Here is a 24,785-nt window from a genome sequence, read left to right as displayed (position 1 = left end):
TAACAGTAGTTTTATCTGGTATAATATCGTCCGACATGCTCTGACATTTTAATAAATAAGGATAAAGTAACTGTGACATTTCTTTAGTGCTAGTTTTATTGACATTTATATAATAGCTCATTGTAAAATAACATTATTGTCATTATAAAAAACACTCTATTTTGACACAAGAGTTACCTCTTCCCGAATAAACTCCCATTGATTTATTGCATCATTTAAAAAATTATAGTTTTGAAAAAAGGAAGCACAATCACGTTAAACAGATGGACGCAATGTTGTTGTAGTGGTTTAAAAATGATACTAATGGATGGACTATTTGTACAATATTAGTTTGCCGATTATGAATGAATCATATTTTAGTAGCAATGTTAATGTGTGCTAGCACATTCAACATTGTAAACAACATAAGACTCTTCATGTCTGTACATAATAGTTAACCTTCATAAACATCCTAAAAATGTAACAACTATACTCAAAGAAACATTTCTGAAACATTCTTCACAGTGACAGCAGTATTATAATCATTTCACCATTGGTAAAGCCAAGAGTGCTGGATGGATATTTGTGTTATTTGAGGTCTTCACACTTCAGTGGAATTACAGTAAATTTACAAGTGTCTCTAAATAGTCACCAGGGGAATTATTTATGGAATAAATAAACAATCAGCTGTTCTGATTAAGGTGTGACACTGTGTACATAAAAGTGCAATAAGGCTATCGTTTGATTAGCTGCAAGAGTCTTCCAGCGTCACAACCTCTTTATAAGTCTCTCCCTTTGGAGAATGGGTGAAGCAAACTTTTGGCAAGACATTTTGACAACCGTTTTTAACATTAATAATCATGACAGCTTGGCCACAACAGCCCTTTCGTTGCGTAAATAATGTGTGCCGACAAAACCTGTTAAACAGACCTACAGATGGAGTAGGGGAAAGCATCCACAACCAAAATCTAAAGAAATCTTAAGTCACCCATATTGCAAGGATATACTGGCAGTGCACCAATAGAACTGTGAAGAGACCCCGCCTTAACCAAAATAAAAGTGTGCAATTGCTTATTTAATCACTACGGCTGTGGGATCTGAGATTTGGACATATATTTAGAGTGTATTTTTATGAAATTCCAGTGTTATTTGTGTTTAAAGCTGCTTCATTCCTTAATTTTAGAAGTGACTCGCTCAAGGCATCAAGGTCACAGATGCAGGTTCCTCTTTAACAGAGCACAACTGCATTGACATCCACCTGAGAATGGTCTTATCTAAGAGCATCAGAACTCTCTGTGTCCTGGCCCTCAGGTACACGTTGATCTGTTGAGATGGTTTCCTCTTCTGCATGTGAAGGATTTTCCTGAGGAACCTCTGCCACATCTTCATCAGCAGCCTGGATTGGTGCCGTGTCCCTGAACGATTCGTCCAGCTGGCCAACAGAGCTGGTATCACTAATAGAATCCGAGCTCGCCCCATGACGCTGAAAGAGTTTTTTGCCTGTTAAACACACAATGTGATAAAGCACATTTCAACAAAACATCAATAAACAGGCCACATGTTTTTGAAGGAACTGTTTACTGATTCGATATCAGCGTGGTTTGAAATATATTAGTTTTCTATGATCGTAACAAGATGTATTGTTACCTGGAATCCAGTCGTTGCTGGGGGAATCAAGGGAGGACTCTTTAGTCATCTGGGCTTTAACGGAGTACACGGGCTCAGTGCTGTCTAGAGAACCTGTGGAGTGAAGATAGTATATATAATCAATAAACAAATTAAATTTACCTTCCCGGTTTTATTAGAACCTATCTTTGAGCTTCTTAACAAAACTTTTATCATACGTATGAATGTACCTTCAGCCAGGTTAAATGTCCTTCCTTTCACAGAGGCTTGTACTGGAGAGAACCAGTTGAGCATAGAGCCCACCAGAGGTATCTGTCGAAGTACACCCTACCATATAACAGAAAGAAAAAAGAATGATCCTTTAATAATTGTATTTTTCTTTAAAAAATGTTTTTGTTCATTTAAAATTTGTGGGGAAACCGCTACAGTTCGGAACGCACGTGACCCACGGATAAACTGTAAATGTATTCATCATAGAGTAAAAGATACTTTTTTTACTGGTTGCACTTTTATATCATATTTATTTGCTTAACATATTGTCATTTTTAAAATAATGATGTTAAATAATCTGTAAAAATTATTCTCTGGATACCGTCAAGGTTCTTTCAAACCTTCATTTTTGTAAAACTCCTTATATATGCGCCCCTCTTTTTGAGCATTTTATTGATTGCATAAACAAGTTATTAGTGCATTTAAATTAGCTGATCCGAAAAATTGATCCCTGACCCCAAATCCGTAAAATGATCTGAACCGCAAGTTTTGTGATCCATTGCACTGTTACTTGAAATAGTATTAAAATGTATTTAAATGAGTAGACTTATTTAGAAATGAAAGCAAAATGGCTACAAAAAATGTCTACACAACATATATGGTTGTATCCAAAAATCTGAGATCCGTAGTGAAAAGGCATTTTCTGAATTTCATCTTTATCTCTAATTCAGTATGATTCAACAATATTCTGTGTGTATTAAGGCAATGAAAGGTAGTCGTGCAGATTCATTCATTCTTTCATTTTAATATTTTCTGATTTTAAATCCTAGATGTGGTCTCAAACACTCTACAATTACCCATACAAAATCTCACCTCTTCTATGAGCTTCTCTTCATTGGCTTTCTGAAGCTGCAACTCCGCCTCCTGAATGCCTCGCATTACTACTTCTGTCATGTTCTCAAATAACTAGCCGCAAACATAAACAGATGTGTTATTTATTTTATTTTATACTGCAGTCAGAATTTAATAAATTATGTCCGACAGCTTTAGTGAAAATCAATGCACACCTTTCCACTTTCCTCAATGTGTCTGCCAAGAGATACAACAGTTCCCACCAACTCGGCCACATCCAGGTCCTCAGTTGCCATTCCAATAAATATGCTATTTTTCTCTTCACAAAACTCAGGGCCTGTGAATGAGACAAAAAAATTGTGTTTCTTAAGTTTTTCATGGTTTCTAGGGTTTCACAGAGCGTTATATGATAATATAGAGCAGTGGCATAACCATATTCCTATCAGTCACATACCGACAGAGAAGTTCAGGTCTGTATCCAGCTCCTTCAGTTTCTTAAGCAAATCACCGTTGACTCTCTCCACCCTCTTTTTTCTCTTGTCTTCATCAAGGTCTGTGTTTCTGGGCTCATATCTGAGAAAAAAGAAAAACTGACATGTTAAAACCTGCATCCAAGAAAGTTTCTTTGTAAGATTTATCTTTGTAAAAATATCTAACATACAGTGACTGTCTCAGAACACAGCAAGGTTGGCGGTTCAAATACTAGACAACTCACATATTGATCAAATATTGATTCTCACCTCACGCCTCCAAGACCGGGCCAGCTCAGATCCTCAATATAAGAGAGTGAAGCTTGTTGTAAGACCTCATCTTTAAAGTCCTGTCTGAAGCGCAAAGTGCAGCTCAACACTGGAATCATCTCTCCCAACTTCTCCACCAGTAAAGCCACGTCATTCTCCTGAGTGCCAAGCGCTACACACACACACATCACGTGAACATGAATTAGTGTGGGTCTCAAAGACGGCCAAAAGTAGCACAATTTTTGACAGACAAAGACAACAGTGCTCCTGGTAGAGCTAGCGCTAGCAATTTCTTGAGATATCGTTTAATAAGCACAAATGACAAGTACAACCCCTCTGAAAAAAGCTCTGGACAAATGTCTTGGTCATGAGATGATATAGATGTATCTGCAGTTTAGCAAAAGCGTTGAGCAAGCAACAGCCCATCCTTTTAATTACCTCCCAAAAGTCTTACCTGCTGCGGTCATGAGGGGGTTAAAACGAACACATGTGCCCTCATCTTCCAGCTCAACCACATCCACACCACTCATGGGCACCTGCTGCGCCAACTGCTCACCCAACTGATAAATCAAATCAAAAGCAGTCGTGTCATTTTTTGTGAAGAAAGCCTAAACTAAAACAGTTTTGGATAGCTTACAAAGATGAAGTTGCTACATTAAAGGGATTGGTCTCCCAAAAAATGTATTCTGGATAATAACTCCTTTTGTGTTCAAAAGAACATTTTTTTTTTTGAAAACTGAGGCTGGGTTTCATGAGTTATGGTAAAATGACTTAAATTAACTAAAGGTTAAGAGGCTTTACCCATCAATCTTGAAAAACAGCACATCTAAAGTTGAAATGACACGTCTTTCACGTCTTTCCATTAGATTATAAACACTCACAGTTTGGGCTGTATTTAGATTGTGATACAGTGTTTGTGAGGGAGCGAGAAGTGTTTACCCATCTGTTTAGCGCATCAAGAATCTCTCTCTCCTCTGCAACATTTCCCTCTACTGAGCCGCCGCTCGATGCTGAAAAATAAGACATTTGGTAATTCCTGCACTTCCTGTCATCTATACAAATGTAATGCATGCTGATCTTGATTTAAATAAAATACTTACAAGCACTGTTGTCTTGAGAAAATCTGAACACCACCACTGGTGAATTCAGTTCATCCTCCACCTACAAACATCACAGACACACAGAGGGTGGAGACAAAGTCTAATAAAACCTGTGACACTTGTGATCAAGAGACAGTACAGGAAATTGACATTTCATGCTGTGAAAGCTACCATGTTATTGTGAAAACTGGTTTAGTAATAAATGTATTGATGCGATGTCATGGAGAGGGTTTTTGTTTGCTAGCTACTGGTTTGACAGGTCATTCTGCAAAAAGTAGCACATGACCTAAAGTCATGCATTACTGTTGAAATGTGTGACGCTGAAACCTTTGCTACAATTAACATTTTGCAAACATGAAACTGAGTTACTGTCGAAATGGCCATTATTAAAATGATCAAATTTCCTCCATGAATAGTGGATGTTTCTTATTGCCTAAAGGCGGGGTGTCCGATTTCAGAATTACGCTTGTTTAGACAAAGTCGGGCCGAGTACCAACACTACCTTGTAGCCTATCAGCAGTAAGGTACACAGTGCACAGGATGGACAGTAGTCGAGCCGAGCGCTGACGAAAGCGAAAGATGGGGGTAGGGGTGGAGTGAGCCGTTGGTTGCAATTCCCCACCTTGCCGCTAGATGCCACTAAATATTATACACTAGACTTTTAATTCATATGCTGAAGTTACCAATATAATGGTTACAAAGATAAAGAAGTATTCGGCTGGTCATTTGATCTCGAGAGGTTTTAAAACAGCTTTTATTAACTGGATATATAACCAGATTTTTCACCTCCTGTGAGTGTGCATGACTTTAGATATTAATTATATTAGTTAAATTGTATGAATTCATTATGTCAAAATTTCTTTTTTATTTTGAATTGTGTATATTTGCCTTTACTGGACATGACAGTGGAGTGCAGACAAAATGTTAAATGCGCCCTAATTTGTAAGTCGCTTTAGATAAAAGCATCAAGTAAATGAACAAAATGAAATGAATCGAAAGAACTATGAAGGCTATGATTACAAAACATTTCTGTCTGTACAACAAATTATGTTTTATACTACTGAGTGCACCTTTAGGCCGAATGAGCAATAGGAAGATTTGTATTTATTAAAAAAAATATATATATCTAGCGTTGCCCCCTGGTTCCGGTTTTCGAAGTTAGTCTATTGAAACCTTTATAATGAACAAACTCTTAACATAAAGATGCTAGTGTTGGACACAGGAACATCACCGTTCCGCTCCATATTAAAGCTCCCCTTATAAGACTTTCCATAACGACGCCTCATTTCTACAGAGTGAGGTCCAGGATTGATGCCCAACGAGTCATCAAGCTCTATGAAGTGACATTTTCTGAATGTTTTTGCACATGCCTTCAGCACTGGTAGGCCTTTAAACGAATAAAAGCCTTTAAACGGAGCACCAGCACTTATGGGTGGACATGGTGAGGGAGGGAACAGTGGAAAAACAACGCAAGTGAAGAGGAAAAGGAGTGGAGTGGGATCAAGCAGGCATAGGGTTGGTCCCACCTACAATAGAGAGTATAAGAGAGCCCAGCACGTCCCGCAGCGAGCCCCCGGAGATGAGAGGGACCCGGGAATGACACACCACATCCTGAAACCAAGGCACCCATGCTCACTACCACACTAATGTATAAGAGCTGCACACATTGCTGATGGTCACAAAACCACAGCGCCAAACATATATATTTGATTAACACTCTGCTCTTTACCATGTGCAAAGCCTCGACGAGAGACACTTCACTGTCAAGGACATCCTAGTGGTGGTGACAGAGAACACAAGTGTTTGCTTTTAAGGTTAAGACTTCTGTTGTCTTACTTAAGGGAAAAGGGGGCCACTTACATGGATAAAGGAAATGTTGAAAAGACTAGTTAAAGTAAACCAGAAAATCTTGTCGCCATTTAGTCACCCCCATGCTGTTCGAAACTTGACCTCAAAAGTGTATCATTTAATGAAAATCGATAAAATGGCAGTACATTACGCCACATACTCAAACCGGTTTTGGTTAGAAACACAACCCAGTATTTAAGCATTTTTTCAGTTTATTCTTTTAATTTTTTTCAATATCTGAGTACAAGGAAAATGACCATAAAAGCCACTTAGACTTTCTTGTTGACTCTCTTGCGTGCTTTAAGTGTGTCATAATGTACTGCCATGTAGTGAACTCGATATTCCCCCCAACTCAATATTCCACATTTTTTGTGCTTAGCAGTCGTTCAAATAACAGAAGGTTGAATAAATGTTTAATGTTTATTTTTGGCTGAAGTAATCCTTTAAAGATAAAAGTATAACTTAAATTCCAAATTCTTTATTTATAATATTTTTCCAATGTATTGTTAACTGCTTGTAAATTTAAGAAACGTCTGCTGTTGCTGAGAATATCACCAAGACTTTAACAATGGAGAGAGCAGACAATCAAGTCTGGACAGAAATAAATATGTGTTAGAAGTTTTTTTCCTTCTAGTACGCTTTTCTATTTCCTAGACATTCATTCCTCTTCACTTACTGCAATTATTTGTGGTGATTTTGGTGTAACTTTAATAGTCTTTGTGCCATTACATAGTTTAAGAGATCAGGAAATATCACCTACCGAGGTTTTTATTGAAGCCAGTGTCTTTAAGTGCTCCAACAGCTGTTGGCTCTACAGAGAAACAGATAAATTGTGTCCAGTGAGAACACAGGAATATTTTTGATTGTTTAAAGTACTTTACGTATGATGCAGCCAACCCGATTTTCTGAAAGTTGGCAGGGTACTTACTAGTTGCGTGGCCTGCTTAATCCTCTCTACAATCCCATCATGCCCCAGGTACTGCAGGGACAGCCAAAGAGGCAGAGCCCGCAGCTTCTCTACTGGTTGGCTTGATGTCAGACCAGCTGAGAGAGACTGCCCCCGGCAGACAGGGAGGACAAGTAAGATTTAGCACTCGTCATAACCCAAACAATAACTGAAAATCTAACTTGCTTGTCTTCTTAACAGTTTGGTAATTTATTGAACTATTCCACTAACCAGAGCAGGATCATCATGTCTGTAAAGAGTGACAGCAGGAACAGCCGGCAGACCCAACCAAGGTCCCGGAGTTAATGTCATACTATCACACTTGGTGGCAGCCTTGAGACAGACGAAAAGAAAATTTGAGAACAATGTCAAGCACAAGAAACCAATTTGCTCTAATGCCCCCAAAAAATGCCAACATACCGCAACAGAGGTGGCGGCTTGACCAAGAGCAAGTGTTGCCAAATTCACCCTGAGAGAAAGGTAAACAAAGTTTTTTTATAGACTTGATTGCTAAATGATCAGTATATTTATATTATTTGATTATGTAACAAACACAGAATGAGAAATTAATTTATTATTGCTATTGCCGATGGTCAAAATTGGAACCAAATAATACTAACCCCTCTACATGGAGCCACATTTTGTCCTGATCACAGAGCTCTTTCAAACGACTGAGTTTGTCAGTATGACCTGCACCTGGCGTTCCTGAAAGCAAAATTAAATGACATATTTAATTTAAATGATTGCTTGCTAAACTAACAATAAACAAAACTACATAGATTTTGAATAAATGAATAAGATCTTCTAACGAACTGACCAGCATTCGCTATCAACAGCAGTGGAATCTTCCCTGACTCGCGATCATCTTTAATGAGTTTGTCAAGAAGTGCAACATCCTGTGAAAAGACAATTCAGTAATAAAAATTTGCATTGTCCTTTAAATTTAGATAACAAAAAAAAAAACATTGTGAGAACAGACACAAAGACACAATTAAATTTGAATTGAAAACTTTCCCTGACAGCAATCAAAATTTACTTCCTCTTAGTATTCTGCAATAAATAACTGCTTTTATGATCCATGGATCAAAAGAAACTTATACCGGTATAAAAAAGATTGAGTTGAGTTAGTCTTGTTTTTCTCCAACACTCAGTAAATAAACTTTTGAAAAAGTATTAACATTTTAAATATATATATATATCCTATTTGCATCTCAAAGAAAACAATCCTACCATTTGGTGCAGTGAGCCAAACATGGTGTTACAGGGAACAATACAAAGACTTGAGAGAGGCAGACCCAGCTGAAAAGCAAACAGAAGAAAAGTGTTGCATAATCTAAGCAAACAGTGCTCACCAAACATCAACACAGTCATCTGGTAATATATGATGGTAATATGAAACATTTCCCATCATGTGGCCTATACAAATGATTTGGAGGTGACATTGTACCTGGCTGCAGAGATGTTGTCCCAGGCCAGGTCTGCATGCAGCACTTTGGTAAATAACAGGCTGTTTAGAGCTGAGGACCGTAAAGCCCTCAGTAGCATAGTCCTCGTAATGTGTGTTAATGACCAACCGACACACTTTTAGCAGTCCATCACGATCGTCTTCGTGGTAATAAGCCGAGCCATTTTCATATCTATACAAAACAGAAAAGATTCAAGCATGTAAAGGTGCTTCACACAACTGAAATGCTGTTAATGTTGTGTAGTATATCTGTTGCAAGTTATGACAAGACTAACGTAGTTCAGCAATAAAAACGTAATGCTATTCAAGCAAAGCCACTGCCAATAAAATTTGCTGAGTTGAGGAAATGACCAATGGTGAAGCCAGTTACATATGGCGTGACACAAATTTCTATAAAGAACATTACATTACTTCAAGTATTGACTAAAGTGATAGTACTACGGTGATAGTAGCACTAAAGTGCATCTATGCCTGGGGAAAACGCTTCTCACAGAAACTGAGAACTCATGCATACTTGAAAAGCCTGCAAAGCCAGAGAGTGGTATCAGACAGGATGCGTGTGGTCAGCTTTCTAAATCTCTCTCGGTCCAAGACAGAAATATATGCTGCCAGACTGTGTCCCAATAGAGCCATGTGTCCCTGCTCTCCAACATACTGCATCCTGCTAAAGAGACAATTGTAGTTGTATTACACCATGCATACTATTCACACATGATCTCATGGACGCAATACAACATCATCCCCTACCGATTACTCTGTTTGTCATCATCTTCATGCATCAGGTTCTGTACCAGCTGTAGTACGCTCACAACATCCTGTCCACTTCAGGGGAAAAAAATATTTTTTAGAACATTAAGACACGGTATGCCAATGAGAGGAGTTTTAAATGTAGATTCTATATATATATATATTATATATAGCTATAAAGAGCATGGCAAATATACAAATAAGGATGATGGCAAGATTAATGCAACAGTGTAAATATATTGTTTCAATTATTTGCTTTATTTTTAAAGCAAATATAAAAGCAATACACTTACTCTCCTTGTAAAGGTCCTGGAATGTCTTTCCAACTCAGCTTTCTTCTTTCTGTTACCGGTTCTGTCTCTCTAAATATAAACACACATCATATATTATATCTGAAACAAAACACCTTTTTTGTATATTTTTGATGAACTGTTAACATATAATAAAGAGGATTTTAAAGTAATAATTGGCCAAAATTTCAATAATTGTAAGAGTACAAATATAGTGACAATCGAATAAATCTTACAAATTCCCACTTTCCAAAATCTTCATAGCATCAGAGAGATGGTTCCCCATCTCGGTGAGTGTAGAGTCCATCATCTACGAAGCACAATTATGATTATGGATATATTGAAGGGCAATTTGAAACACTGGAAGACTCATGAAATGCCAAAATATCAAATTTCTTGTCACAAGAAAATTATTCCTCAGGCTTTAACAAAAGTTATCATCACCTGTGGGCAATATCACTGCCTACATGATACTCGGATACAATATAAATAAAAAACAAATCTTCTTTGGCTCAGATGATGATGATGTCAATAGACGTGAATTGCTTTCCTACTTAAAATGTGTCCAATAAATCCTCACAGCCCTCGTTTTCTGATCACAATAACACTCGAGCTACCTGATATTGAAGATACAGGGTGTGTTTTTATACGAAAACCTGTCGAATGACAAGCTCAAGTCACTGGTCTCAGCTATACGACCTTATCATCTGTACAGCCAGGCAAGGAAAGACTGAATGTCATTTCTCGTCCTCGTGCGCATCACGCTCTAATACAACCCTTTATGTTTATAACACTACTGATTCCTGATTCATTCATTCATTTTTGTTTCGTCACACCAGGTAATCGTGGCCCAACAAACTTTGCAAGTGAAAGTGTGTTTGCAGATAATCATTTATAAATAATCATTTTTCACAACAATGCATCATTACAAGATGACGACAAGTGTAAACCAATGGCTCGATATGATCGTGTAACCGCATCATTCCTCCGATATCTATGACAACCTGGCATTTATATGGAATAAGCTTCCTGCGTATTAATCAAATGAGCGAGTCCTTCAGGAAATGAAATGCTCTTCTGGTCTACGTTACCTTTACCGGCGGATTATCCATGCAATGGTGAAAATCGAGTCGCAGGGACTTCCGGCGTCCCTGTACGTCCTCGCGGGCTATAAATATTCAGATAAAAATCCCAAAAGCACCGAAATCCTGCTTTCGTATCCTTGCGTGTCGCTATTTGTACAGTCAATTTAATGGTGTTACTTCCTGGTGTCATGCCTCTCCACGCTGGCAGCGCTGACGTAGACTAAACATACGCCCCCTTTGTCAGATTTACCACAGAGAAATGACATATACTAATTTATTTATTTGTTTTATGAAACATAATTGATGCATGTATGTTAAATGTGTGTTGATAAAGTTTAAATCAACTACAATAACGGTATACTCAGCATAAAAATAAACTACTCTAACGTAAGATAGTCTTGGTGCATACGGTCGGTCGGTCGTTATTATATATAGATCAGATAAAAGCGCGCACCCCTCTAGCCGTATACGAGCTCGCGGGCAGATTAATGTTGGATTTGAGTACATGACAAAGTAACGGGAAACTGCTGATGACTGTGTGAACGGAGACTGGACCCTTTTAATTTAATTGCTATATAGATTAATCAATTGTTATTCTAATGTATTGACTTGCTGTCTTTTGTGGAGTTGGAACCACAGTTACGCGTGTGATCTGTTTTATTTAGCAGTTATTTTATTGATATAGCCTAATGTCTCTGAAGGGTGTGACAGTGAGCTGTCAAACTGTTACTCTGTAATTTATTTATTTTGATGCTATTTAAATATATAGAGCCAAGCTGACAAGGAATTAAGCGGAAGGGCGCTTAAATGAATTGTTTAGACGCTTCGCACTGATCAGGTAACATTCAATGTCAATCCACTTTTTATTTTGTGTCCATCGTGAACATTTCTAAAGGTTGCAAAACATTTTTAGACGAACATGAGAAAGTCTTTCTTTAAACGAGCGAAGGTTGTTCCTTGGATAACTAATGTCACGCTATACGGATGCTTGTTTGCTGGAGGGGATTTTGCGCATCAGTGTCTGGCGCAAAGGGATGAGATTGACTGGAGGCACACGAGAAACGTGGCTATCGTGGCGCTCAGTTTTCAAGGTAACTTCAATTACTTCTGGTTGCGGGCCTTGGAGCGTCGTTTCCCGGGAAGATCGGCAGGCATGATCTTCCGCAAATTGCTTTTGGATCAAACTTTTGCATCACCTTTGGCGACCAGTGTCTTCTACACAGGTGGGTCTATTGCATGTGCAAAGGAAGTGTGACATCAAATTAGTATAAATATTCACTTGCTCGTATTGAGTTTTCTGTGGATTACAGGTATTCGATGCTCTCACCTGAATTTTAAGCGTCTAATCTAATAAAGACTGTCACTAAAATAGCAGCTTTCCTCCGTTAACCCAGGTTTACAATATGAAAAGCTAAATTAGATTTTTAACTATTTAACCAAAATATATCAGTTATATGTTTGGTTGTTTAATAATTCAATTACTTTCTCATTATTGAACTTATTTATTTACAGGTGTGAGTTTCTTAGAAGGCAAGGAGGACATATTTGCAGACTGGCGAGAAAAGTTTTTTAACACTTACAAGGTACTAGATAGTCCACAAAAAAAGACACAAGCTTGTCCTGATTGGATTTGAATCATTTCTGTGATTGTTGTTGAATGCTTAAATGTCCAAATCAAATGAATTCACACCAGTGTTTTTATATTTCAGACTGGACTAATGTATTGGCCATTCATGCAGGTGAGAAACAGCATTCTGCATATATATTTTTTAATATAGACAGATAATGTGCAATACACATTCCTTTATCTTCTGCTTTGTCAATATTCTTACTTGCATTCAGCTATTTTTTACTCTTTCTGTATGATGAAAGCCTTGTTTTTCTGTCGTTTTCAGTTTCTGAATTTTGTTCTGATGCCCCTATATCTGAGAACAGCATTCATGGGCTGTTCAGCATTCTTTTGGGCAACATTCTTATGTTTCTCACATCATAGTGGAGATGGGACTGCAGCAGTGGCTTTAGCCTGGGTCATGGCCCCCAAAAAAGCACTTCTAGCTCGCAGTTCTGGTGAGGAGAAATAAAGACATCGTGCCGCACACGAACATGCCTTTGCAGATGGTTGTTTCTGTCCTACACTCCTATTACTGTGATTATAAATCAAACTTGTATTCAACTTTCTGCTGTTATGAATATGTATACGTTTACTGTGTATTTATGATGAAAAACATTACAGCATTAGGTTGCCATTCAACTCAATTACCTCGTTTGCCTAATTTATTCATAAAATAAGTCTGTGAAATGTTTTAAATGTTAATACTGGGGGTTAGGTAAAATAGAAATAACTCCTAAAGATAATAACGGCATGTACCCACTTTGGTGGGATGTGTTGTATTTAACACAAACATTTTAACATAATTTTTAATAATCATTTAATCAAATTCTCTAAAATGTCAATATGCTTTTGATTCACATTGAGAGTAGTGTCTCTTTTTAAATAGAAATTAAGACATATCCATGCATAAGGTTTACATAAAATACACAATTCCGTATGCAGTTATGCAAAACCTTGTTTAACTTTTAAATGGATATGTTATTTATCGTACGGTATTATTTGTCACAGTTTCCACGTTGTTTATCATGTTTAATAGTTAAGATCTAGCAGTGGTTACATATATGTAAGTTGAACAGCTTCATGTCAAGCTGCTATATAGACAGTGTATAGGTAATGTTAAACATGTTGTAAGACGGATCAACATAGATCGGGAGATATTGAGGGTGGTTCTGGGTAACATGTATAAAGAGCTTTTCCTGTGCTGATTGTCTATGTGGATTAAGCAGGACAGGACGCTTGCTAATCTTTGAAGGGCAGAAATGTCTGCTATGCACAAGCTGTCTGTCATTTATGACAACAGGGGGAAAAAAATCGAAATTTATATATATATATTTATATATGTAAGGTTTTAAAATGCCTTTGTGTTTTTAATTTTTAAATGCTTATTGTAAAACCGGTTGAAAACAAATCCATAACAGAATTGTAAAGATAAAATACCCACTATTTTTTCATGTTCACAGTGCGATTTTGGTATCATAGCATTAGGTTATAGATTAGGTCATTAGGTCTTTTTTACTCCCTGTTTTTAACACACTCAACAAATTAAAAGTAAAATATCAAAACACAATTGTGTCTGTATTTTTATTGCACATATTAGAAAAAAGGACCCTCACATCATTCAATATTTATCTAACTTATCAATGCCCGTGAATTTATGTAATGTCACAATAATTGTATGTTAAAAGTCCTTTGTAGTTAGTGTGCAAAAGAATTCACCTGAATTTTGCCCAGAATATATCATGTGTGTATGTTATGTGTGTCACCATAGACTACAAACCAGGGTCAATTTTTCGAAATTGAGATTTTAACATCATCTGAATAAATAAGTATTATTATTGATGTTGGGTTTGTTTTTGGATAATATCTGGTGGAGATACAACCGTTTAAATCTCTGTAATCTGAAGGTGCAAAAAAAACAAAATGTTGAAAAATATTTCCGGTAGGACATTTACTAAATATCTTCATGGAACATGATCTTTACTTTTATTATTCGAATGAATTTTGTCATTAAAAAAATCTATAATTTTCATCAATACACTGTATTTTTGGCTATTACTAAAATGTTTCTTTATGATCCAGGGTCATATAGGCTATATATGTTTGTCAACGTGTGTCCTATATGGTGTGACAGCAAAATTTAATATTTTAATATTTTTAATATTATCACATAGAAAAGCATAAGAGATATTCATCTTTATTGTTGTTTCCATATAAATGATTGAACTCCAAGGTGCCAGAGTGCCTTCTGAGCTAAACACAACAAAATACAACATACTATGACGTGTAATGTGTGTGATCCAGAGTTTACATAATAAAGAACAGGGAAAAGGTGCCGAGTTCAGTCTTTGCTCCAGTGCTGCATAACACACGGGTTAACAGCGGTCTCTGTGTCTATAGGTGAGTCTTCCTGTGTAGTTAAGACGCACCCACTTCTCATGCCACTCCCTTCCAGGTGCGTTACTAGAGTTGATAACGGAGAGCTCGTTCCTTGGGTCTCTTACCTGTGCAAACAAACGGAAATCCTTTAAAACTCTTATTCAAGACGACTTATTGTTCTAGAGAACAATTACACAATCCGCAAAACATCCAAAGTCACTAAAATACATTTGAGATGGAGGCAGCGCCCAGTGGTCTCGGGCGGTGTTCGTGCGCGTTCTGGCTCGCTGTGGTTTTTGACGTTCTCGGTCTCATTATATTATTGCTCGGCGTGTTTGGCAATTTGTTTTTCTACGATTTTCTTATATATGCAGGCGCCATCATCATTTTTATGAGTCTCATTTGGTGGGTGTTCTGGTACACGGGTAACATTGAGGTTCCCCCGGAGGAGCTCGAGGATGATGTGGGTTTGTTGAAGAAGGGCAGAGGTTTGGAAGGAGTTGTCAGGAGGTTTTCCAGTCGCCTCTCGAACGGAATAAGGAACTCTTTCAGGAGAAATGGAGAGACCCGACGTCAAGGTGCAGCTCAAAGTCAGGCCAAGCCCAGAAGAGAAGGCGGTGGTCGTCAAGTACCAGTGGTGTTAGCAATGACCTCCGACAATGTGACAAGCGTGTCTGCAACAGTGAGTGGAGAAACCCTCAGAACAGAATCGCAGGCCATATGATCCACCGTGTACAGGTTATTACCATTCAGTTACATTTTTAAATCATTTTTAGTATGTCACAAATGTAATTAATAACAATGCCAAACAACATCCAGTAATCTTATCTGTTTTGTTTAAAGAATGTTTTGTGGCCTCCCCTATTTTAAGTTAATTTAAAATACCTAACAAGAGAGAAAATTGGTCATAAGGGAAAAGGACATTTGAAAGACTTTGAGGAAGTATTTGCATCATAAGTGAGGGCAGATCACTCTATTAAACATCAACCATGAAACCTAAAACAATCGTTGGGAGCCCTACGGTGCAAAACACATTATATACATTATACTGTTCATATAAGGTTGTTCATATGGAGAGAGAATGTCAAGCCTTTTTAAATGCATGCCAAATGTTTTAACATTTATGTTTTGTGTGTTTTCTTTTGACAGGTCACAGAAGGGAATATTTGTGACGAGAGAATTTGTCAATTTCGTTTTGAATTCTTCTTGTGAAAATGTAAAAAAATGTGTTTTTGATATTAAAAAAGTTTACAACTGAATTGTATTTTTACAGTTTTTCTGTTTTGATTGATTTTGTGTGTTGCCCTTTGTGCTACGTACCATTTAGAGCTTATGCACATGCAAGAATGGCTATATAACAACATAAATAAAATTGTGTATTTTCCTACATTCGAGTGTGTTTGTAAGTATCTGGTTTTATGACAAATTTCCTCGCTCGCTTTTATTGAATCTTTACAACTCTACTGTACAACCTTTGAACGGCGAAGAGTGCTATTGGGTGGACTTCCTCTTATCTTTGTTTGCTCATACCAACTTAGAATCAGCAGGTGTAAATGAACAGCAGGTTGATAAATAGTTCGACAGTAGCCTAAACTCAGTGACATTATATTTTCTTTTAAACAGCAGGTAAATGTGTCAATTAAATGTCAGTTCAATGCAAGGTACACATAGGCCTACAATTAAAATTTCAAGTGCATTATTTCATAAAAGAAATAAAAGGCTCACCTTTTTCATTAAACGCATTAAAAAATGTATAAAATCACTTACATTTCTTTGTATTGTCTTTATATTTACTTTTTTCCCTCTAAATTAAGACAGCAAGAAGATCAATCCTGTACGCTACTGTATGCGTAGCAAACGAATTTCGACCACATGAAATAAGCAATAAGTTGTCAGGTATATTAAACTGCACTGCGCATAACGATTATGTTATGACAAGTATCGCGAGATAAATGCGAATGTTTGGCTGGAATCTAGCTTTCCTCTCGCGTTACTATGATATCATACTTGAATCGTTTTGCGCAACGCCGTGTGAAGTCAAACACACACATGAAGCGAGCTAACTCTCCAAACCACCAGGTGGCAGTATTTGTTATCACGTGCGTGCAGTCTGCATACATCCGTGAAAACAATACACACAAGAAGAACACACTTCCTGCCGTATTGAGCTCGGCATGGTTATGCATGTGGCGCATTTAATATCTCAACTATAATAGTAGTTCTATTAAGATCGTTTATTAATAAGCATTCTTTGGTAAGATGTGAACGATTAAGCGTTTTATGTATGAATGACATAAAGCGACCATGTTTGTCACCTCGCGTAACGTTAGTCTATGAAACATATAAGTTAATCTATTTTGGTCGTACATCTTTTGTTTGTTTCTACTGCAGTTTATCTGACCTGTTTTGTCAGCAGCAATGGTTTACTGAATAAACTGGATTTAGTTAACAAGAGGTGTCGTTATTAACATTTGTGTCGCTTGCGTTGTGTTCTCAGAATAAGAGTATTTGTTATAACGTTATATAATGGAAGTGGAGAACAGAGATTTCCTCAATTCACCTCCATTGAAGACCGTGCGCTTCGGAGGGAGTATTGCCAGTACATTAGTTAAACTAGAACAGGTGAGTTGTGTCGGTTTATACATGTGCAATTGTAAGCCGATGCATGTACTTTCGGTTTTGTGTTCAAGCATGTCCTGACATGTCTGATGTGAATTGCAGGGTGACAGAAGTGGCTATGAACTGATAAAGCATCAGCTTTCAGATCCTGACATTAAGGCAAGTGACTTATTGTGTCTGAGACAAAAGTGCTTTAAAAGTTCATATGATTCGTTTTCTCAGTTTTGTGTAACTTGTTGTAGGAAGCTCAGATTATCAACTGGCTGCAGGAACTCAGGAGCTGTGTTACTCAACTTGGCAAAGATCACGAACAGTTAATCTATGTTGTGTTGGTGAGGGAATCATATTTTTGTTTTATGATCATCAAACGTCAGGACAGTTATGCTTTACGTGTGGAATTTTCCCCCATACAGAGACTGCCTTGCTTCGGACGCAGTCAAGCCGTTGTGGAAGAATATCTGGCTTTTCTGAGTAACCTTGTGTCAGCCCAGACTGTCTATCTCAGACCATGTCTCAAAACCATCATATCTAATTTTATCCCAAGTAAGTTTTTTTTGTCTGTGCTAATACTTCACATTGGTTCACATTGATCGGATCTGTAACAATAATGTTTTTCTTTGCTCTTTGCTCCAGAGAGAATAAGAATCCAAGAAGGAAATGTGGATATTTCAGATTCCGATGACGAAGATGATAGTGGGTGTTTTTTCTGTACCATTAATGTAATGTAATGTGTGCTTGTAATAATTCAGTTTGTGAACTTGACTTTGATGATGTGCCATTCAGTGTTGGTTGTAACTAGTTACTAAGTAATTAAGTAATTTCCCTTGAAAAAGTAAAGTAAGGGATTACTCATATGTTTTCTGTAATTTAAATACAGTTACTTTTGATGTAATTAAACTAAATACTTTGTGAAATATATGCGTGTGCAATAGTGTTATTGACATCAAAATTGAAAGTCTTACTTTAAAATCTGTGCTTTAATGTATAATTCTCACATTTGTAATACTTTGGTCAGTTAATAATATTATTTATTTGAATGAATTAAATAAGCCGTTTCTTGTACATTCTTGAATCACTTAACTAATCAAGGTTGATGTAGGATATAGAAAGTAATTAGTAATGAGTAACTAAATACTTTTTGGTCAGAGTAATTTGGACAGTAATCTAATTACACTATTGAATATGTAATGAGTAACTAGTAATTAATTACTTTTTCAGAGTAACTTACCCAACACTGGTGCCATTATGGTATCTATAGCGTTAAGTTAAGTTATATCTTTGAATTTAATGATCAACCCTAGTGACCGACCACCAGGTCAGGATCCTGTCTATTCAAAGCCAACTGATTTACTCACTACTACCCACCATATATCATTGTTTCTTTACATGCACACAGATCTTCCAAGAATTTTTGATCAATGTCATCAAGCCTTGCAGATGATTGTCAAATATGTTCCTTCGTAAGTATTTTATAAAACCCTAAACACCCTTTCCTTTGTTTTAAAGCCGCTCCATCAGTCACATCTCTTGTTCTTTCAGAACCAGCCGATTCCTGATGCCAATTCTCTCGGAAAGTTTCCCGTTTGTGCAGAAATCCTCCGGGACACTTGTGAGTTACCGAGAGACTTGTCATAGGATTTAAATCCCCAACATTATGTGTGATTTTACTGAGGCTTAATCTTTTTTCCACATAGGAGTGTTATGTGCACAACCTGTTAAGAATGACAGTCTATGTACCCGCCCTGAGGAGAGACCTCCTGGAGCTCATCATCAGCAAGATGCTGGCATTAGACGTAAGAGGAATTGTGTTCACTCACTTTTCTTGATGGCTTGTCAGTGACTTTTTTTTTTGCAGCTGTCGCTTCAAATATAATGCAACAGGAGAGTTGATTTTTTTACATTCAGGTTAGTGCACCACGAAGTGAGATTGAAGGAGCAGAAGGTGCTGCAGAGTCTGACGCCGGTGGTGAATCGCGGGACGACTGCCTCTTTAACATGGTGATGAGAGACACTGATTTAAACAACAACAATTCAAATGCTGACATAGAATATCATGAATTAATTGACAATTATGACATAAATTGACATAAATTCGCACATTTACTAGTTTTTCCAATGCAACAACTTTTATAGGATGCGGCACCCCTGTAGTGAGTGATGAACTATTCCATCAAAATCCATGCAATATGATATAAATGTTTTTTTTAATAGTTGACCACTGTTGTGAGCACTATTGGAAAATGGTAACATGCAATGGCGTATGTGTAACCCATAATTGTATTTATTATTCATTAAGGATGAAGACTTGCCACTGGATTCATCTCGACCTGAAGATGAAGCTGAAATGGCCCATCCTGTGGCAGAGAGACTGGACACACTAATGATCGTCCTGCTGGCCTACATTAGAGACATATGCCGTGTTGATGGTAAGGACATCAAAATTTTAAGAATTTGAAAAATTCCTGTCAGTTTGTTTAAATATAGAATTGTGAGTTGTGTTTTTAAAGAGGTGATACATTGAGTCCTGAAAGTGAAGAAAATGCCAATATGAGTGCTGATTGTTTTTTGGAATTTGTGTGGATGATACTCATTATGATTTATGATTATACAGGAATAGGAAAAACATACTGAAACCATTTAATTAGTTATTACAAATTTAATAATTATGATAAAAAGAAGTTTCGCACATTGCTTAGTGTCTAAAGAATTGCTGTAAAAATGTGTATATGTTTATAAAAAATAAATATAAATACGAATGTTTAATTAAATGCTTTGTGTGAAGCAACTTGATTGAATTTTTTTCATGCATTAATGTTTACTATTGTGAAGAGTTATATTATATTTATACATATATATAAAGAAAATTCCACTCTGTCATATTCATGAAAAGTTAATTACACAGATATTTATTTGTCTTTTTGAATCCATTTAGGCTCTTTGAATATTGAGAAAACCAAAGCACTGTACAAAGACCTGCTGTGTGTGTTTGATAAAGTGGTGCTTCCCACTCATGCTTCCTGTCATGTGCAGTTCCTCGTGTTCTACCTCTGCAGCTTTCGCTTGGTAAATTCCCATTTCTCATGCTAATCTTCAGAGTTTGACATGAATACCTAAGGAAGTTCCCTTTAATCTAGGGATGTGCGCTACGACTAACTTGACAGTCGTTTAAATTAAAGTTTTGTAACCGTGTCGTCGACTAGTCTAAAACTAAGAATGGCCCAGAAGGCGGTCCAGAAACTTTGCGTAGGGCCTACAGTATGTAGATTTTAAAGAGTTAAGAATGTAGGCTATTAATCAAACTGTTCATATCCAATATTTAATGTAGCTAGAACTGGCATATGTGTTACACTTTCCTTATGTTGTGATCATTCATATTTCTGTATTTGCTGATGCGCCAACCCTGACAGGATCATTTTAGCGGCTGCAAGAAGTGACACGACAAGCATTTGTTTGCTTTGGCTGGTCTGTGCCTGGGCTTAAAATATGAAGCATGTACAAATTCCATTTTATTTTCTCCTTTAAGTTATAATAAGGGTAGGCCTATACTGCCGTCCAAAGGCAAAGCGCAGTTACTACACATTTGGTCAAAATTGAGTTAGGGTCTACTACTGTTTTTGTGACACAAGCTCTGTCTTGGGACAAAGTCTCCTGGTTCAATCGTATCCGGTTTCTGATGAACGAGAGAGTTAAAATTGCAGTAACTACAAAATCCAAGCTAATACCAAGGCAAAGTAAGTTTAGCAACTGCGTTCTGGTTTCGTTTTCCCGGCTTTGTCACCACAGATACTGCGGTCTGCCTTGGTATGTCATTTAAAGGGTTTTTAAACGAAACAATAAAATGAAAGTCATTTAAATTATAACATTTTGTAATCGACTGTTGTTTTCAATGTCGACTAGTAGGAACTTATCATTTAAATGACTAGTCGATTAGTCCCGCACATCCCTACAGCTCATCAAAGACACCAGTGTATTTTGCTCTTGTACATATTTGGTTGCTTGTTATGTCAAAAATGGCAAGCATAAAGCTACACAAGCAGCAACTTGAGATGTGTTTTTGTGTTTCTTTAGGGTTTGGCTGAAGCCTTTTTAGATCATTTATGGAAACAGTTTCAGAGCCCTTCACAGCCGCCGGTGCTTAGGCAGGCTGCTGCTGGATACATGGGCAGCTTCATGGCAAGAGCCAAGTTTCTTCCAGTATCGTACGTGTCTCATCTTGTTTTTACTAAATCATCATTGTACTAAAGATGGCACTTGCTATGTGAACACAAGAAAATCAATCATTTTTAAAATCAAGATTATAATTATTGCATAAATATGCAATACGTTTTTTATTTAATATCCAATAAATAAATAAAATCCATACAAATCTGAAATATTAAAGACGAAATATTATTGCACAAAGTCTAAAGTGGTGTTTAATATTTCTCTTGGCAGAGATTTATGCTCATTAAATAATTAAATATGAATCCCTCTATTCGGTTGATAAAATTGATTTGAATAAACAAGTGTTATTTGTCATTGATACGTATTTAATGGTTTTCTCTATATCAGAATTTGTTATAAAGCTTCCTGTCTTCCACAGAACAGTGAAGGCCTGTCTGGAGCTGTTGGTTCACTGGCTGCACCTTTACATTGACAGTCAAGACTCAGGATCCAAAGCATTCTGTGATGTCAATCTGCACAGCCCCTTTTATACAGCCTGTCAGGCCGTGTTCTACACGCTGATCTTCAGACACAATGCTATTCTGGAGGGCAACATGAAGAAAGGTCAGTACACTTGGAACTTGCCAGTTTAAACCTGAAACCGGTGATGCATCCGTTATTGTGAACATGTTCTGATACTTTTCTTCATTGTTCGTGTTCTTTTTTTGCAGGGTTGGCGTACCTGCAGGGTTTAAATCTAGAGCGCATAGTGATGTGCCATCTCAACCCCCTGAGGGTCTGTCTGCCTGCCGTCACCAACATGTTTGCAGCCATCACCAGGTACAGTACAGGAGAGATCATTTATCATATTACATTGCTTTATGAGATGAATGAAAGGCTGACAAATGAAGGCTATTTTACCATTCTGTTGGCAGGAAGTATCAGCTGGTGTTCTGTTACACCATCATCGAGCGCAACAGCCGTCACTTGCTGCCCGTGGTGAGGAGTTCAGTGGGCGGCAGCTCCGTGTCCGCTGACGTAAACCCTCTGGATACGTTCTTCCCTTTCGATCCATATCTCCTGAAAAGGTGCTTTGAGAATCATGTCAGTAATGTTATCTCAGTACTGAGTAATGAATCAGTTGACCGACCGTGTTTTTATTTGTCAACAGGTCTGGGAAAGTTATTGAGCCCGTCTACCAGGTGTGGGAGGAGCCATCTGACTGTATGATGGATGTACCGAAGAAAAATGTTAAAAAGGTCTGGATTTTGTTATTTTAGTACATCAAGCGTCTTTTTCAAAAGAAGAAAACCCCTTTTGAGTTGTGAGGTTCTCATGTTGGTATTTTTAAGTATGATGATCTCTTCATCTCACCTCACAGGGGTCCATGGAGGATGAGGATGATTTTCTACATGGAGAGACTCCTAAAGGAGACACAATAATGGGCATGACTCCAGGCTCTTATGAATCTCACCTGCACAGTCCACGGAGCGTAGGCTCTCCCCCCATCTCCTTCCTGCAGCGGCCATTCTGAACCACTGTTGTAATATTCAGCCGGTCGCAGATGAGCAGTACAGCCCAACGTCATATCATGTGGAGGCGCTCAAGGAGCATCTGTGCTTGTGTTAGCACAGATCGAACTGACACTGTATTTTAAAAGCTCCTGACACCAGTTTTACTGACCTTGTTTCAGTAGTTTTTCCTAAACCCTCCATCACACTTTAAGACTAAAATCGCAGAATACAACTTTTGCACATTTTTGCTGAATTATTCTGGTCAGAATAAAGAAACACAGGCAGTTTTTCAAGGAGAAACCGACTGTGTGGAAATTGTATCACTTGGTATTCTTAGGTTATGTCAGTTGATATTTGTAATATCTCAGTTTATTCTGAAATGCATTAAGAGGTTGGACTGACCTCATTTCACTTTAGTTGGAAAGAGTAACGGGACCTAAGTTTTAAGCTTAAATTCGTAGCTTAAAATGTCCCTCTCCTTACAACATATTCAGCAGGAAAACCTTTTGAAATGTTTTTTGGTTTATTCTGTAAAACTCAAGCTATGCTTCATTGTATTGAGAACCTCACAATTGTGATACATTTTCTTAGTAGGATAAACATGTAAAGAATGGTTTAAATGTTACTATTTATATTAAAATATTGCTATTCTCATTGTTGATTGTAATATTTCTGACATGAACCGAAAGTTGTGATCGTTTTTACTTCCGTATTTTGACGTTTCTGAGTAAAATGAAATTTTGATTGAGAGAAATAGTGGTCGTTGAGTGTGGTTTTTTTCACTGCGATTTGATTGGATGTATAAAAACAACTGTTGCATTGTGAAATGTAACTGGTAGCAGACTGACCGTTGAAGGTTACGGTTACATACGTCATCTGAGGTGGATAGTGACTAGGCGGAAGTGCGTTTTCAGATTTTAACCAAGGATTATGAGGGCACATGAATATTAAAAAGAGAATGACACACATTGATAAGCTATTCACAATAAACACTGCAATATTTCATGAAAATATTTTATTTCACTGGGACTTTATATCATTTTTGCCTTAGAATTTTAACAAACAAAATGTGCAGTTACTGCAGATAATATTTCCTTATAATAAAAAAAGAAAATGCACAATACATATTTGTTCTGACTTTAATAAAAACATAAAAAGATATTGAGGCCACACATATGATGCAAACTAGTTGAATCACAGGACTATGTCAGCATTTTTAGAGCAAATGCCCGTTACATAAAGTTCCACCTAAATCCTCTAGAAATGAACAATATCACTTTATTACACATTGATATAAGTGATTGCACATCCTATATTCCAAAACAAAAACAGTCGAGTACAATAGGTGAGGGGGTAGTAATCTGAACCCTGTGCATTGTTTAGCTGAATAGATCCATTCGGGACAGAACGCTGCAATATGACCTCCATTGCTTCATGGTGCCATGACAACAAAGATCTTTCCAGAACAATCGGCTCAGTCACGTAGACACCAGAAACGAGAAGCAAAGCATACGGGATGTCCCCAAAGGAACGGACATACTGGATGATTTCGGACTAACCTGCATTGCAAACATTTGACAGATGACATCATCAGCAAAGACGTGAAGTGAGGTCAAAGGGTTTGACGGCGAGA

General features: G+C 37.3%; 4 protein-coding genes across 9 annotated transcripts; 3 read left to right on the top strand and 1 right to left on the bottom strand.

The window, feature by feature from the left end:
- Nucleotides 1–73: 73 nt before the first annotated feature.
- Nucleotides 74–11,080, bottom strand: pdxdc1 (pyridoxal-dependent decarboxylase domain containing 1). Of its 4 annotated transcripts, none has more exons than XM_056751759.1 (24): nt 10,895–11,080; nt 10,040–10,113; nt 9,807–9,875; nt 9,514–9,588; nt 9,281–9,430; nt 8,749–8,938; nt 8,532–8,600; nt 8,119–8,197; nt 7,922–8,006; nt 7,722–7,770; nt 7,533–7,634; nt 7,284–7,409; nt 7,116–7,166; nt 6,237–6,281; nt 4,508–4,568; nt 4,347–4,417; nt 3,862–3,967; nt 3,408–3,579; nt 3,122–3,240; nt 2,883–3,004; nt 2,689–2,781; nt 1,836–1,932; nt 1,627–1,719; nt 74–1,479 (listed from the first exon to the last, which is right to left on the bottom strand). In XM_056751759.1, the coding sequence occupies exons 1-24, from the start codon at nt 10,913–10,915 to the stop codon at nt 1,250–1,252; spliced, it is 2,349 nt and encodes a 782-aa protein (XP_056607737.1). In that variant the 5' UTR covers nt 10,916–11,080; the 3' UTR covers nt 74–1,249. The 4 variants fall into 4 exon arrangements, with proteins under 4 accessions (XP_056607737.1, XP_056607738.1, XP_056607739.1 ...); XM_056751760.1 differs by having other exon boundaries at nt 9,281–9,427; XM_056751761.1 differs by lacking the exon at nt 6,237–6,281.
- A 305-nt stretch (nt 11,081–11,385) lies between these two features.
- Nucleotides 11,386–13,144, top strand: mpv17l (MPV17 mitochondrial membrane protein like). The gene is made up of 4 exons (XM_056751773.1): nt 11,386–12,111; nt 12,401–12,471; nt 12,598–12,627; nt 12,784–13,144. The coding sequence occupies exons 1-4, from the start codon at nt 11,808–11,810 to the stop codon at nt 12,967–12,969; spliced, it is 591 nt and encodes a 196-aa protein (XP_056607751.1). The 5' UTR covers nt 11,386–11,807; the 3' UTR covers nt 12,970–13,144.
- Nucleotides 13,145–14,738: 1,594 nt separating this feature from the next.
- Nucleotides 14,739–16,265, top strand: si:dkeyp-72e1.6 (transmembrane protein 238-like). Its single transcript, XM_056751774.1, has 2 exons — nt 14,739–15,614; nt 16,026–16,265. The coding sequence occupies exon 1, from the start codon at nt 15,112–15,114 to the stop codon at nt 15,598–15,600; it is 489 nt and encodes a 162-aa protein (XP_056607752.1). The 5' UTR covers nt 14,739–15,111; the 3' UTR covers nt 15,601–15,614; nt 16,026–16,265.
- Nucleotides 16,266–17,002: 737 nt separating this feature from the next.
- Nucleotides 17,003–23,806, top strand: rrn3 (RRN3 homolog, RNA polymerase I transcription factor). 3 transcript variants are annotated; one of them, XM_056751770.1, is made up of 18 exons: nt 17,003–17,130; nt 17,374–17,498; nt 17,598–17,654; nt 17,738–17,827; nt 17,909–18,038; nt 18,129–18,188; nt 18,892–18,955; nt 19,035–19,104; nt 19,190–19,288; nt 19,401–19,493; nt 19,792–19,921; nt 20,428–20,558; nt 21,564–21,694; nt 22,078–22,262; nt 22,370–22,478; nt 22,574–22,726; nt 22,810–22,897; nt 23,020–23,806. In XM_056751770.1, exons 2-18 carry the CDS (start codon nt 17,403–17,405, stop codon nt 23,170–23,172), a joined length of 1,839 nt encoding a protein of 612 aa, XP_056607748.1. In that variant the 5' UTR covers nt 17,003–17,130; nt 17,374–17,402; the 3' UTR covers nt 23,173–23,806. The 3 variants fall into 3 exon arrangements, with proteins under 3 accessions (XP_056607748.1, XP_056607746.1, XP_056607747.1); XM_056751768.1 differs by having other exon boundaries at nt 17,018–17,498; XM_056751769.1 differs by having other exon boundaries at nt 17,018–17,498; nt 17,598–17,658; nt 17,742–17,827.
- The last annotated feature ends 979 nt before the right edge of the window (nt 23,807–24,785 follow it).

This window comes from Triplophysa dalaica, chromosome 7 (assembly GCF_015846415.1).
Source record: "Triplophysa dalaica isolate WHDGS20190420 chromosome 7, ASM1584641v1, whole genome shotgun sequence".
In the NCBI taxonomy this organism is placed as follows: domain Eukaryota; kingdom Metazoa; phylum Chordata; class Actinopteri; order Cypriniformes; family Nemacheilidae; genus Triplophysa; species Triplophysa dalaica.
Note: the sequence above shows the minus strand (reverse complement) of the source record. Positions and strands in the feature narration are given on the sequence as shown.